General features: G+C 37.6%; 1 protein-coding gene across 26 annotated transcripts in view; it reads left to right on the plus strand.

The window, feature by feature from the left end:
* LOC105495968 (par-3 family cell polarity regulator) overlaps window positions 1-15,030 on the plus strand; it is a 719,051-nt gene that overhangs the window by 535,233 nt on the left and 168,788 nt on the right. For 22 of the 26 annotated variants that reach the window (XM_011765958.3, XM_011765959.3, XM_011765963.3 and 19 more), the window contains one exon: window positions 6,814-6,924. The exons of the other annotated variants lie outside the window; for them this stretch is intronic. In XM_011765958.3, the coding sequence (XP_011764260.2) occupies window positions 6,814-6,924 (111 nt within the window). The remainder of the gene's footprint in view (window positions 1-6,813; window positions 6,925-15,030) is intronic. 26 annotated transcript variants of the gene reach the window in all.

The raw sequence follows: 15,030 nt of genomic DNA on the forward strand, positions 1-15,030 counted from the left end.
ACAAACAGACGGTCTTCAAAAATAACAGGAAGGTTCCAGAAAGAGAAAATGAATTCCTGAAGAAAAGGACAGAATGGATCATGTGATAGTGCAAATATGTAGAAATGACGGGCAGCCACAAGGCAGAATATTGAACTAGTGACTGTATTGACCATTCCAGGACAGGAGTTGGGCATTTGCAGAGGATATGTAACTTCTGGTAGCTGAGACTGAATTCGTATTTGATTCATTTTAAATTATCTTCCCCAGCCAAGCAGTATCACATAACCTACAAATTTCTTTGGGTAAATAGACATGCGGTGTAGAAAAGACTTCTTAGACATGAAGACCTGGGTAATTAGCAGTGAGAAATACCAGATTTCTAGGTGACATTTTAGTGGGGTGTTTTGAAGAAAGACTTATTTTAAAGACTATTCCTAAACCTTACAAGATAATTGGTTCCGGATATTCTGTTCATCTATTTTTAAATATGGCAGCAGATTTTTAAGACTTTTTTTAAAACATTGTATCATGTTTCAAAGTATGGTATTAGGAAAAACACGTTCATTACAAAATTAATTGTATTTTTATTTATCGCAGGATGCTATGCATTGTTACTCCATGTAATTTTTTTTCTAAAGACCTCTAATTTTGGTAGCAGCAGAAATATTACTATTTAAATAGTAAAATATTTCAGTAGTATTTATACTGCAGAGAGAATTATGTGACTTTGCTGAAAACCCAAACGATGGTTTTAATAGCAAGGAAACTCTTAGCAGTAGTTACTTTTCAATGACATTTATTTCATTATAAAAACAATAGAATTTGTTGCCATCCTTTGTTGTCATTTTGTTTGCTTTTTGCTTTCCCCATTCATCATCAAGTTCCGGTTTTGGCCATCATTGTTGACGGTAACGGTACACATGGCCGATCTGGCAGATTGCAGTGATCTCATTTGTAACGCGTCATTGTAAAACCCATTTAGCAGATTAGTTTGAGATTACTTCAGCTGAACGAAGACATTGCTGTGTCCTTTATGAAGAAAACTATACACTGAACATGGGTTACAGTCAATTCTGCTCTGAATAAGACAGGGTTCACTCACTGCATCTTTCTGTGAAGGAGTTTCTGGTGGAGTGTGGCATTTTTAAAAGTGTACCTTCACTCCTAATGCAGCACTGCCTCTAAGCAACTAAGCAATTTTTCATTTCTCTCAACTTTTTAAAGGTATTTTCTTTTTATCCCTCTGCTTTTATTATTATTATTATTAATTATTAAGATCTGGCCAGATGCAGTAGCTCACGCCTGTAGTCCCAGCACTCTGGGAGTCTGGTGCGGGTAGATCACTTGAGACCAGGAGTTTGAGACCAGTCTGGCCAACATGACGAAACCCCACCTCTACTAAAAATGCAAAAATTAGCCAGGTGTGGTGGCACACGACTGTAGTCCTAGCTTCTTGGGAGGCTGAGGCAGGAGAATCACTTGAAACTGGGAGGCGGAGGTTGCAGCCAGCTGAGATCTCGCCACTGCAGTCTAGCCTGGGCAACAGAGCAAGCCTATGTTCTCAAAAAAAAAAAAAAAAAAAAAAAAGACCTGCTTGGGCAATATGGGAAACTCCATCTCTACCAACAAAAATAAGCTGAGCATGGTAGGTACCATGCACCTGTAGTCCCAGCTACTCAGGAGGCTGAGGTGGGAAGAAGGCATGAGCCCAGGAGGTTGCAGTGAGCTGAGATTGGATTGCACCACTGCACTCTAGCCTGACTGACAGAGTGAGACACTGTCTCCAAAAAAGACGGTCATTCATCTATGTTGATATGACTTAAGACATAACTAGCAGATTCTTCCTGAGGTACCAGTGTAGGTGGCCACTTTACCTTTCAGCCTGACACCTGCTGGGTAGTAGAGTTTTCTCTTTGAACATTTGTGTGAGTCAGAGCAGATTGCAGAACTCTGATTCTGTGCTGAGAATGGGTTTGGTCCTGGAGAAACCATTACCACAGTATTTCTTCAGCTATGCTGTTTCTTGGAAAGTGACTCATCTGACATTCATCCATGGCTTTTAAAAGATGATAACGTGAAAATAATTGATACCTTCCAGGTTTTTGAGCATTTTACTGTTAAGTGATTGTCTTCATAGGGTAATTGCCAATTTCAGCTCTGAAACTGTCTTTGCGAGTATACGTATAGGTGAAATTTTTCAATGACTGCCTCCCCTTTTTAGGAATTAAGCAACTATAAATTAAGAAGTACAATAATATTGGCTATTAGGGTGAATATGGGTATAGATGCTTTTTTTTTCTTTTTTTACATTTTAGAATGGTTGGTGTATTTTTTATTTACAGTTTATTTCATTTGTCAAAAAATTACAGCTGTGAGTGATCAATTTTTGCCCCAATTATAAAGTAATATGCTGTGATTTTATAGTATACCTTAAAGAAATCACATGATTTATAAACTATAGCAATTACTAAAAGAAATGTCCAATACTGACCTATTAACATTTTACCTATGGCTTCTTTAATTTTCATACGTTAATCTTGAATCTGTATTATTTTTTGAGACAAGGTCTTACTCTGTCACCCAGGCTGGAGTACAGTGGCACAATCAGGATCACTGCAGCCTCCACCTCCCAGGCTCAAACAGTTCTTACACCTCAGTCCCTTGAGTAGCTGAGACTACAGGCATGCACCATCACACACAGCTACTTTTTATATTGTTAGTAGAGACGAGGTTTCATCATGTTGCCGTCTTGAACTCCTGACCTTAAGTGATCTGTCCACCTCGACCTCCCAAAGTGCTGGGATTAGAGGCATGAGCCGCTGCACCCGGCCAAATCTATACTCTTAAAAAAAGAAAGTGCTTTATAACAGTTTGGTAATACATTTACAAATAATAAAATAGTTATTCCAGTGATTAGGGGGTGGTCTAGGAACCTAACTAATATTTTCATACCAAACACAGTGGGAAAATGTGGAATCCTTAAGTATGAATCAGGATTCTACTCTTTAAAAAATGTCATATATACTTATGAGAAAAAGGTGAAGGTTGGGCTGGGCGCGGTGGCTCATGTCTGTAATCCCAGCACTTTGGGAGTCTGAGGCTGGCAGATCACGAGGTCAGGAGATCGAGACCATCCTGGTTAACACAGTGAAACCCCGTCTCTACTAAAAATACAAAAAAAAAAAAAAAAAAAAAAAAATTAGCCAGGCGTGTGATGGGCGCCTGTAGTCTCAGCTACTCGGGAGGCTGAGACAGGAGAATGGCGTGAACCCGGGAGGCAGAGCTTGCAGTGAGCCGAGATTGTGCCACTGTACTCTAGCCTGGGTGACAGAACAAGACTCTGTCTAAAAAAAAAAAAGGTGAAGGTTGATTGACTGAGTTCATATATGTGTAAGACTACGTGGGCGAACTGAAACCTTCTTTACAATGTAGGAACAATACCATTTTCTACAAAGATTTTAACATAGCTAATTAACTCAACATTACGTTTTGGCTGAAAGTATCTAATCTGTTTTAAAACATGCAAAATCAACCAATCTAAATCTTTGCTCACGATTACTAAAGGAGCATATGCACACTATTTCTTAAAGACTAAACTGTACCTTTTGGTACAGATAGAGAATAGTTTGTTCTGTGTGCCACTGCATGGTGTTTCTCAGTTATGGTGCAGAGTTGTATTTCTGTCATTTGGTATGTAGGAATGTGAACCAGCACAGTGTCTTAAAAATCAGTAGGTCAGCATGGCACCATTGTATCATTGAAAGACTTACGAACAGAAACACTGAATGTTTAAAATGATTTACCTTTAGGAATACCTCATTATAAGTAAAATGAAGTATTAAAATTTGAACTTACACTTTTCTGGAAGTTAGGATTTGTACATTTTTATACTTTGAGATGCCTCAGTGTTGCAGAACTTCCAGGACGAAGTGAATGCCCTGGCTTTAAATGCTGTCTGCTGACACTCAGATTAATCTATCCAGCCCTATGCTGTCCCTTGTATTTTTGTTATTATGACATCTTCACTCCCAAGTCCTCCAAACCTTTTCCTTCCCTGGCCCTGTGTATCTTGCTGGACAGTAACTCCTTTCTTCCAGTTGCTTGGCTAAAACCTTGGAATCATCAGTGACTATCTTTCCCTAACGTCCATGACCTCCCCATCAGCAAATTTTATTGATGCTGCTATCAAAATATGTCCAGAAACTAAGCACTTCTCTCACTCTCCTCCTACCAGCTGGTTCATCACCATAGCCTCCTGACCATTCTCCCTGATTTCAGCTTTTCACCTGCAGTTCTTCACACTGCATCCAGGGTCATTAAAATGTCACCAATGCTGGTCCTCTGTTCCATATCCTTCAGTGGCTTTTCATGTCATCCCAGTAAAATCCAAAATCCTGTGTGGTGGGCAAGAACCCACATGGTCTGACCCCTGATGCTGCTCTTCTTCATTTCCTGCTGCCATCTCTTTTTCTCTCCCATTCTAGCCCTATCACTGCCCTTGCCATTCCTCAGAGACACTCAGCCTGCCTGTGTCTGAGGGCCTTGGCACTTGCCTGCTCTTCTGCCTTGCTGACTCATGCCAATGAGGCTGGGTCCCTCTAGCTCAGATCTCTGCTCACATGTCGACTTAGGAGAGAGGCCATCCCCCTCCCCATCACTCCTGGTCTCCTTACTTGCTTTGCTTTCCCTCTTAACACTGTGCACTCTGATGTGTTATATGCGAATTTGTTACCTGAGTATAAGCAATCGAAGCTCTATGGCAGTTGAAATGACCTAATGTGCTCTGTTTACTGTTTATAGCCTGGGTGTCTCAAATAAGCCGACTGCATGGTAGATGCTCAGTACGTTTTTGTCTGATGAATGAGTGTGATGTTTTAAATGTTGACTTCTCCTGAGATGTATCAGGTTTTAATATATTTTCTTTCATTTATTCATTCATTCTGTAAAGCCCATCATTATGCATAATTGATATTTTCACAAAAATAGTGCGAAGTCTTTTATTTTTAATGTTTTATATTTATTAGTTTTAAATGCATAGCATGTATTTTATACCTTGTGAAACATGGTCAGATTCTGGATTTCAGTTCTGGAGAATTTTCTCTTTTTCTTTTTTGCAATCGCAGTGATCAAAAATGTAATTTTAAGGATAGATTTGCCTTATAAAGTTAATTTACAGCCAGTTTTGATTGCTGTATAGCAATGTATATAATTTTTAAAGTAGTGATGGTGGTGTTTTACCTTTCTTCTGTTTTAACATTTTAAGAATACTTTCCTTTTTGTGTTTATAGACCCCTTTCAAACATAGTGTTACTTTAATCAACATATGAGGTGTGCCCACATACACTTTAATTCATATGTAGACAAGTATTTGAAATCAGATTTGTGTTAATAAAAAAACTATGCTATCAACCAAACCATTAATAGAAATAATTTTTTCTCTTTTATGTCAACTTTGGGACCCTTTCCTCTTCTCTGTTTCTTTCTTTCTTTTTAGAAACAGGGTCTCCGTCTTTCCCAGTCTAGAACCCAGTGGCGCCATCATGGTTCACACAACTTCGAACTCCCAGGCTCAAGTGATCCTTCTGCCTCAGCCTCTGGAGTAGCTGGGGTTACAGGTGCACACCACCACAACTGGCTGGCTGATTGTTTTGATATTTAGTAGAGACGAGGTCTCGCTATGTTACCCAGGCTGGTCTTGAACTCCTGAGCTCAAGCAGTCCTTCTGCCTCAGCCTCCCAACGCCTCAGCCTCCCAAAGTGCTAGGATTACAGGCGTGAACCACTGGGCCTGACCCTCTTTTTTGATATGAAATTGTCACAGTAAGGCAGATTACTGTTATTCTTCAGAAAGAAATACTCAATATACTTTAATTATTTCTGAATGCTGAGTCGTGTGACTGTCTATAAAATATTTCTCTTTTGAAACATCTGGTGACCAGTGCATTACAGATGAAGATTGCTTACGGATATAGAGTGCATGCATTCCAGGCAATATGGTCTTTTACAGAGAAAAATAACAGAGCAGGGAAAGAAATTGATACCAAGTTTGAATATCAAACTGAGATATTTTGGATGCCAGAAGAGAATAATGTTAGTGTTTTCTTAAAGAGCTCAGCACCCATCTGCAGAAGTTTGTGTGAACTGTTTTTGAATCATGGGTTTGTTCCATGTGTTTGTTTTTGATCAGATGTGGATTTCTAAGTCATAGATGCCACATTCAGTGATTGCTTTTTATCACATTTAGGAGATTATTTGATTAGAATACCTTAAACCTTTCAATTTAATTAAAGTGCAGTGTAAATTATCCATTGTACTTTAAACCTTGCAAACATGGCCTCCTTTGTCAGTTTTTAAACTATGATGAATGTTTCCAATAAGCCTGGCTGTGAAAATAAAGAATAGTTGTTTATGGAGAGATTATTAACTAGATGATTGTGGTTTATCATTTTTTAGTCCTAAGAAAAACCCACTCCAATGCGGATCTTTCTTCCTCTAGCATCTGAAGTATTCAGCACTTAGTCCTGCAGATATATTAATCATTTAATAAGGATAAACCACAACTCTTGTTGTTGTTTGTTTTTGTTTTGCTAAAAGAAAAACTGCTGTTGAGATCATTTTCCTTGAGAGTTTTCTCTGGGAAGTTCTAATTAAAAATAAATAAAATTATCTGATTCAAAATACTGGTCCTGACCCAAACTACTGACTACAGAAGACACCTGGTCCCTGTTTTGAAGAAGCGAACATTCATTTCATTGGGTACCTGTCATCACCACAAACAAAAGAAAGCTCATTTTGTATATATTGACAAGTTAGAATTTTTTGTTATTAACAGGTTTGGCAAACATCGAAAAGATGACAAGATTGAGAAAACGGGTAAAATAAAAATACAGGAATCCTTTACGTCAGAAGAGGAGAGGATGCGAATGAAGCAGGAACAGGAGAGGTAGACTTCAGTTACTTGATTAAACCTCCTTAGAAAGAGGTTCTTTTTTTTTTTCTTTCTACTTTCTTTTTTAATGTAAAGATTTTGCATTTAATTACTCTTTATATTTCCTGTATCAACCCAAATATTGATGGTTGTGAGTGAATATACTGTAAAGAGAGATTTAAAAAAAAAAAAAACTTATATGTATTTGTGACATCAAAGTGGATTTTAATTGCTTTAGTTAAGATCTTTTGCATAGGAAATAGAACAGCTTATTAGATGAATAAATAAACATTAATACTGAATTTATGATTTTTTTAAAATAACACAAAAAGTACTTAAAATCCTGCCTCACTGATATGTGGATATTTACTATACTATAATAATTTTAAAGAAATATTCTTCTGGAAATAAAACTCTTCAAATTTTTATATCACACTTAAAGTATAATAAGAATTCAGGAGGCTGCTATTCTTTATGTTGTTTTTCTTTCAAACCTGACACTTACTTCTTGATTCTCCTTCTATTTCACCATCTTTACATTTTGTGACATTTTCCACTTAAGTTTTCCATGTCTTCCAGATAGATTGTTACCTATTGTTGAATCATTTCCATGTTGAGAACTTAAAGACCAATGAAATGAATGAAAAGAGTTACTCTAAGCAGGCACTCGAAAACCATTTTTCTAAGTGATTAGAATTTTTCTCATTATAATTCCAGGGGGTGAGAAAGCCATCTCACACTTTTGTTATTAGAGTTTACAGGCTCATAGTGAGCGTCTCTCTGTCATCACATTTCATTTTCTAAGCAGCCAGAGTGAGAGGTACTATGTCTGTTTTACTTTGAGTAATCTGGGATTTCAGTGAGTTTCCGGTATCTTCATGAAGGTTATAAAGCTAAGTACTGTCCATAGCTAGGACTGTAGCCCAGCATCTTTAAGATTAAGTCCAGTATTCCTACCATAATTCTAAAGCTAGGATGCTTTTATTCAAATACTTAATGAATGAAAGAACTGAAAATGGTATCCTACAACAGTTTTATTTAAAAGAGATTAGTGTTTGTGTATTTTTTCATTCATCGTTCTAATACCTCTAAGGGTTCTTTTGAGTAGGATGGTTACTCTGAGTCTCCGTAGCTTTTCAGGGTAGAAAATGTATGAGGGAAAAATACAGATTTTAAATTTATGAAGCAAGTGTGCTGGTTCTTCCTCAATTTTTATTTTTAAAAAATCATTTCACCTTGCTTTATAGGACTCTATTTTTTCATCAATTTTGGGATACCCAAACTTATTAGTGAACTCACTATTTTGGGGTTTGGGTGCATAGTGTTCCTTAGTGTGCGTGCCATAGCATTTAGTGACTCAGAATTATAAACTTCTATCCTAGAAGTGTTTCTTCTCCCCTAAAGGAGGAGACTATACCAGGTAAATGTATGAACTCAGATTCATCCACAGGCAGATACGTAATTTACTTAGAGAGTAATCTCAGTGACAGAAACATTATACCTCCCCCTATATCTTGATACCTGCCACAGGGGATAGATAGCTTCATTAATCCTGTACTATTTTTCATCTTCTAAATATTCTTTGCAGTTTAAGGTGACTGCTATTTTTCCATGCAGAATTCTATCAACGTTTTCCAAAATACTTTTATGATGCTTAGTCAAATATTTCCAGCCAAACAATGATTTTTACATAATGGTTTCACTTGTATTATTAATTTGCCTAAGGCACAGTTCACTTCTCAGTTTTGCTTTTAATTTCCATCTCTGTACCTCTAATGATGCAATACTTCTGGGAACTAGGTTGATCATAATGAATTTACAATGTACAGGAGGCCTAAAATAAAAATCTTTCAGGGTCAAGGAACAAGTGAATGGTCCATTAAAAAAATCAATGAGGCTCATAATTTAAGAAAATTATTATACTTTGACTTTGTATTTCAATAACAACTTTTTGCAAGTATGTTTTATTTAAACTCATGGATTTTGTAATAGAGCAAGTGAATGCAAGAAACAGACTGAACTATGAAGTGAAGTAGGTTTGGCACTTGTGTTTTAATAGGGCAAGCCTTCTTCTATATGTCCTCCTTTCTGTTCTGCCTGTAGTATTGGCAGTGTTCTTTTTGAGAGTGGAAACTGCAGCTTCATTGAAAACATTTTGACTGGAGGAATCAATAAAAATAAATAAACCACAACTTATATTCTCCTCACAACCTTTCCCTCACTGCTGACTAGTAGTGAAATATCTCCTGGGATATTATTTACCACTGTAGCTATTTGAATTCCAAAAATTATTTTGGCTGGTTCTATATAAAAATAGAAAACTCAACATTCCCCCATGAGTTATGATTGTCCACAAACCAAAACTTTTTTTGCCTGTATACATCTGTGAATCCTGAATATTGCTCAAGATATAAATACTGAAAAACTAAAAGGGCTATGATATAATTTTAAATGTTTTTTTTTCAATGTTAAGATCTATTTAGATGGTGACAATAAACTAGATTGTTCTGAGCAGGGTCCAAGATGAAGTTTGACTTCATTCTTGCTGACCTCCTTTCCTTTCCGTCACTCGCTACCAACACTGTGAGGTTGGGTCTTGAGTAAATGCCATCCATGTGGGAGAAATGGACTAGGAAGATCGCTGTATGGATCTGTGCTCTGCTCTACTAGCCCTGCCCTGCCTCAGACTAGAGCCTCCATGAGTACAGTCTTCTTGAGAAGCAGGGAGTCTGGGCATGATGCCAAGGGGGAAGGTAACAGGTTTTCTGACATGCTGTTTTTGACTTCTCATTCTGGAGCACTGAACCTAGGTACCCTATCTTTTCAGAGATGCTGCTGGCTGCATTGGAGATAGACTGGGAAACTAAGCAAAAATGTGAATTCAGTGCTTTGTCCCTCTGACTTGTGTTTCAGGCATGCCTAGGGACAGCACCTCTACTGATTCATTTCCACCACATGAAAGGTTTAGGCACCAAACTCAAAACAGAACATGCTCCAATTAAGTGATCTACGTAACTTCAGGTCTACTTAGCCTCCCGTACAAAGCCCAGTGGTAGATTTCTCTGTTGACCACACATCACAAATAACATGTTGGCTTTCTGTTGTTTTTGCTCCAGTGATACCTCCATGTATTTTTAAATGGTAGTATATATACTGTGTGGTACGGGATTGCCCAGTGTTCAGCAGCAGAGAATGTGTTCTATTTACAAGTATGTTTGAGAAACACTTGTTTAAACCAGTGTATGCATATTTTTCTACTGTTATTTCTCAAAATTCTACCAAGTTCATGTACATTATGAGTCACCAAGATAGGAACAGAGAGTCACCATTCTCCAAACTTATTTCTTCTCAAAACATCCTCTCAACCCCTCACTTTTTGCTTTTCCTGGAATACTGACATCCCACAACATTCTGAGTCACTGGGGAAATACCGAGGGCAAGTGAAGACCGTTGACTCCTGGCTCAGCCGTGTCCAGCTTACTCCTCTAACTGGCTGTAGAAACCAGAGTTGATTGTTTTATAGACCTGCGAGCAAGTTTAAAGCAGTGTTGTAACCTGTCTCTACTTTCTGGCTTCTGTTTTGTGGACTTATGAAAGTATGTGCTTACCACTGCTCCTTCTTTTTCAGTTTTCTCTTTCCCACCTTTCTCACTTGTTTAAAACATTTACTTTTTTAAGCTCTAGTTCTAAGTTTATTCTAACACTGAAAACTACAGAAAAATTTGGGAGAAACTCATAAAATTACAATCAACAACAACAAAAAATTATCTGTATTAACACACTGTTAACATACTGGTCTGTGCCATTCTAATCATTTTTTTCCTATAAAGTACACATTTTCCACACATACGTACTTTTAAGAAGTTGACATCTATTTTCATTTTTATTTTGCATTTTTATGTGTTCTTAGAAAATCATGTTAAATGTTTTCTGGATCACGGTCAGGTCTGTGTGAACAGACAAATGGGAAAGAGGGACAGAAAGAAGGAAAGATGTTTTGAAACATAAAATATTAGTTGTGATATCTGGCCAAATTTCCCAACTCTCAAATAATATTCTCCTCATGTTATTCATTCTATTAAATGAGGTTTATAATGTTAGCTGGCTTGTATTTTGTAGTTATTCAGCCATTGAAAGCTATTACAATATTATCATCTATATCTACATAGTAAGTTGTGCTTGGGAACATTTCCAGGGATACTGAATGCTTCTAGTGGAAATATGTAAAAGTTAATTAATTTCTTATGAAATCCTCCTAGTATAGAAGGAATATTTATAAATCTCCTTAGGAAATAGATGATCTGAAACTTTCCATTATTCAATGTTTCAATCATCTTTCCAAGCCTTGTGTTTTCAGTACTAGACCATTGAACTCTCTGTGTCCTTCAGTGGGATACTCCCCATTCTTGGTGTGTCATTTTGCGAGTTTATGTGGATTTTCTGCATGCCATTTCCTCTCTTTTTAGTTTTACCAACTGCTCTCAGTAATACCTGCTTCAAATAATTACTTGAACTTTTGAGAGACGTTTTTTGTCATCTCAGTTGGTAGGATCCTTTTCAGCAGACGATACATGTTTGTTTTCCTAACAAGAATCTTTGCATTTAGATCACTTATTGTCATGCAAAGATTGCCTTTTAAAAATTAACCTTTTATGGGAAACATTTTTTCTATCCTGTAGCATCATTTTTCATGTTTCGTTGACCTTGTGAATCCTTTAGAAAAGTCAATTCTAATCAATAGTTTCAAGTTTGTTTTTTTAATTTTTATTGCACAGGTAAATAAGAATTTTTAAGAATCTGTTAACCTGCTTTGTAGAATGTAACTACTTAGATAAATACTTGACTGGGTGTGTTGGCTCACACCTGTAACACCTGTAATCCTAACACTTTGTAATCCTAACACTTTGGCAAGAGCATCACTTCAGCCCAGGAGTTCGAGGCTGCAGTGAGCTGCTGTGGTTGTGCCACTGCACCCCAGCTTGTGCGACAGAGTGAGAGCCTGTCTCTAAAAGAAAGTAAATAAATAAATAAATAAGGAAAAAATATAGATGAATACTTGAGGAAAATTAAGCCTTAGGCATACTATATATTTGAAACTGATTTTATTGACAGATACTGCAAATGAAGTAGGAAAATGCAGTTTGATTTCTGATGAGAGCTGTCCTAGATGTATTTGGCTTAAGAGCATCTCTCTGCATTGGCAATAATTGTAGGTGCTTTAATGCCCATGAAAGCCTGAACATGACTTGAGTGAGTATCTATTGAGATGTCTTTGTGTCTGTTGGTTAGGGAAATATTATTCTAATGTTTTATTAGTCAGTATAAGACAACGATCCTTGTTGTTTCACAATATATTAAGTGTATCAGACAGTATATTAGTCTATTCTCATGCTGCTATAAGGACATACTTGAGACCCGAGACTGGGTAATTTATAAAGGAAAGACGTCTAATTGACTCACAGTTCCATAGGGCTAGGGAGGTCTCAGGAAACTTAAAAGCATGGCAGAAGAGGAAGCAAACACGTCCTTCTTCACATGGTGGCAGGAAAGAGAAGAATGAGAGCCCAGCAAAGGGGGAAGCCCCTTATAAAACCATCAGATTTTGTAAGAACTAACTCACTATCACAAGGAACAGGAGGGGAAACTGCCCCCATGATTCAGTTATCTCCACCTAGTCCCTCCCATGACACGTGGGGATTATGGGAACTACAATTCATGATGAGATTTGGGTGGGGACACAGCCAACCCATATCAGATAGTATAAGTCTTTTTAAAATTATTATTTTAATAATGTTGTTTCCTCTCTCAGGGATCCCTTACCTTTGTTAAGAGAAAAAGATGTAAACGCATTAACATTAAAAAATTGATGTAAAGCTGATTTTTTTTACATCAGAAGGCTGAGGTGGGAGGATCACTTGAGGCCAGGAGTTCGAGATCAGCCTGGGCAACATAGCAAGACTCTATCTCTAAAAAAATTTTTTTTTAATTAGTGGGGCATGGTGGTGTGCACCTGTAGTCCCAGATACTCAGGAGGCTCGTGTGGGAGGATGGCTTGAGCCCAGGAGTTCAGTGATGAAATGAGCTGTGATTATACTACTACACTCCGGCCTGGGCAACAGAGTAAGACCCCTGTCTCTGGGCAGGGGGGAAAAGATCATATAATCAATTGTTAAAATAGATGATTACAGAGTTTTGGGCAGGGGAACGATCAGTGGGGCTGGAGTTAGTAGTGATTGCTTCATAGAGATGGCAGTTTGGGAGCTAGGTCTTGTTCCCAAGAATATGTATAATTTAGCAAACTAGAAAAATTCCACCCTCACGTTCAGTCTCCCTCCCACTAAGCACAAAGCTTATGGAAGGTGGACAGTCTTTTAACTGCCTGGATTCTTCACAAGTTGTGATTGTGTTAATGGTTAGTAGTCTCCCTGTTAATGCTTTCTTTTATCTCTTTTTCAACTTCTAACCATTTTGTATTTTAAAACCGGTTTCATCTCATTTTAGCATTGAGGGATGCAAGTTAATTTTCCCTCTCACCTGTTCTAGGGAACCACTGTGTATTTCAGCAACTTGCTGAATTCTTCCTGGAATTCCAATTCTCCTCTGGAATTGGAAGTGTACCTTTAAAACAGTTGTTTTCGGCCGGGCGCGGTGGCTCACGCCTGTAATCCCTGCACTTTGGGAGGCCGAGGTGGGCGGATCACGAGGTCAGTAGATCGAGACCATCCTGGCTAACACGGTGAAACCCCGTCTCTACTAAAATACAAAAAATTAGCCGGGCGCGGTGGCGGGCGCCTGTAGTCCCAGCTACTCCGGAGGCTGAGGCAGGAGAATGGCGCGAACCCGGGAGGCGGAGCTTGCAGTGAGCCGAGATGGTGCCACTGCACTCCAGCCTGGGCGACAGAGTGAAGACTCCGCCTCAAAAAAAAAAAAAAAAAAAAAAAAAAAACAAAAAAACAAAACAAAACAAAACAAAAAAAACAGTTGTTTTCACTCAAGAAAAGTTTTTTTGGGACCCATTTGGCATATGGAAGTCCTTTCTTCTCAATCAGCTTTTACCCAAATATGACAAAGATATTAAAATCCCACTTAAAATTTGGAACTGTTATCAGAGTAAGAAATTTAGTGGATTAGTTTCTCTCTTTTGGGAATTCAGCATTGGCACCAAACTGGCAGCTTACCTACTGTTAGGGGGCAGTTGTTAGATTCACCTGGCAGGGGGAGGATCACCCAAAGGATGCATGAGTTGAGCTGCAGTATTTTTGAAGTCTGCCATCTGCTAAGTACTCTGAGGGCCAAATAAAGCCTTCCATCAGTGGACTATAACTGCTTTTGCAACAAACTGTTCCTTCCAGTTGTTTTGTAGCATAAATTTCCTTTTGCCATGAATTTGGGTTTTCTTTATTTGATCAATTTCTATAATAATGACTTTTTGAGAGAAGAAATACTGTTGGGAAAAGATCCATGAACTGTTGTTCCCAGAATGAGGCTTCTGGATGGCAGTGCAGTAAGTTGGGGGTAAAATGTTTCCCAAAAGAGTTGATTCCAAGATCCTGAACATTGTTTTGAAGATAGTCAACAACTATCTGATATGTAGCAATCTGAAATTTATTAAAAACATTTTTTCTGTTAAACTAATATTAGTATATTCTATCTTCTGTAGACATTAACAACTTTTTTTATTAAAAATCATTAAGAGTTTCTCTTTCTTGTAGTCTTTAAAAAAAAATACACCATGAAAAAAGAGATGTCTTGAAGCATCATAGCTTTGGAAATAGAGGTATTTGGTATGTAACTGGCAGGTTTAAGGACACCAGCGGTTTTCTATCCTAAGGAGTTTGGTCACTTCGGTGGTGATTCCCATACCTGGTACCTTTTCTGGATATATAAAGACTATACTTTATGTTCATAAAAAGTTCCTTTCATCTTATTCTACTGCAATTAGTGCTAAAAGCCATTTATTGTAAAAGCAAAAATACTAATGAATAGAAATGTTACAAAAACAGAAGCCTTGTGTGTTTTATCTGCATCGAGCGTCATCCATTTTAATTAGAGAAAAGGGGAGTGAACACTGTGACAAGAGCCTGGAATTAAAATCATTAATTGATGTCAAGCTGAAGAGAG

Source organism: Macaca nemestrina, chromosome 9 (genome assembly GCF_043159975.1).
Source record: "Macaca nemestrina isolate mMacNem1 chromosome 9, mMacNem.hap1, whole genome shotgun sequence".
NCBI lineage: Eukaryota > Metazoa > Chordata > Mammalia > Primates > Cercopithecidae > Macaca > Macaca nemestrina.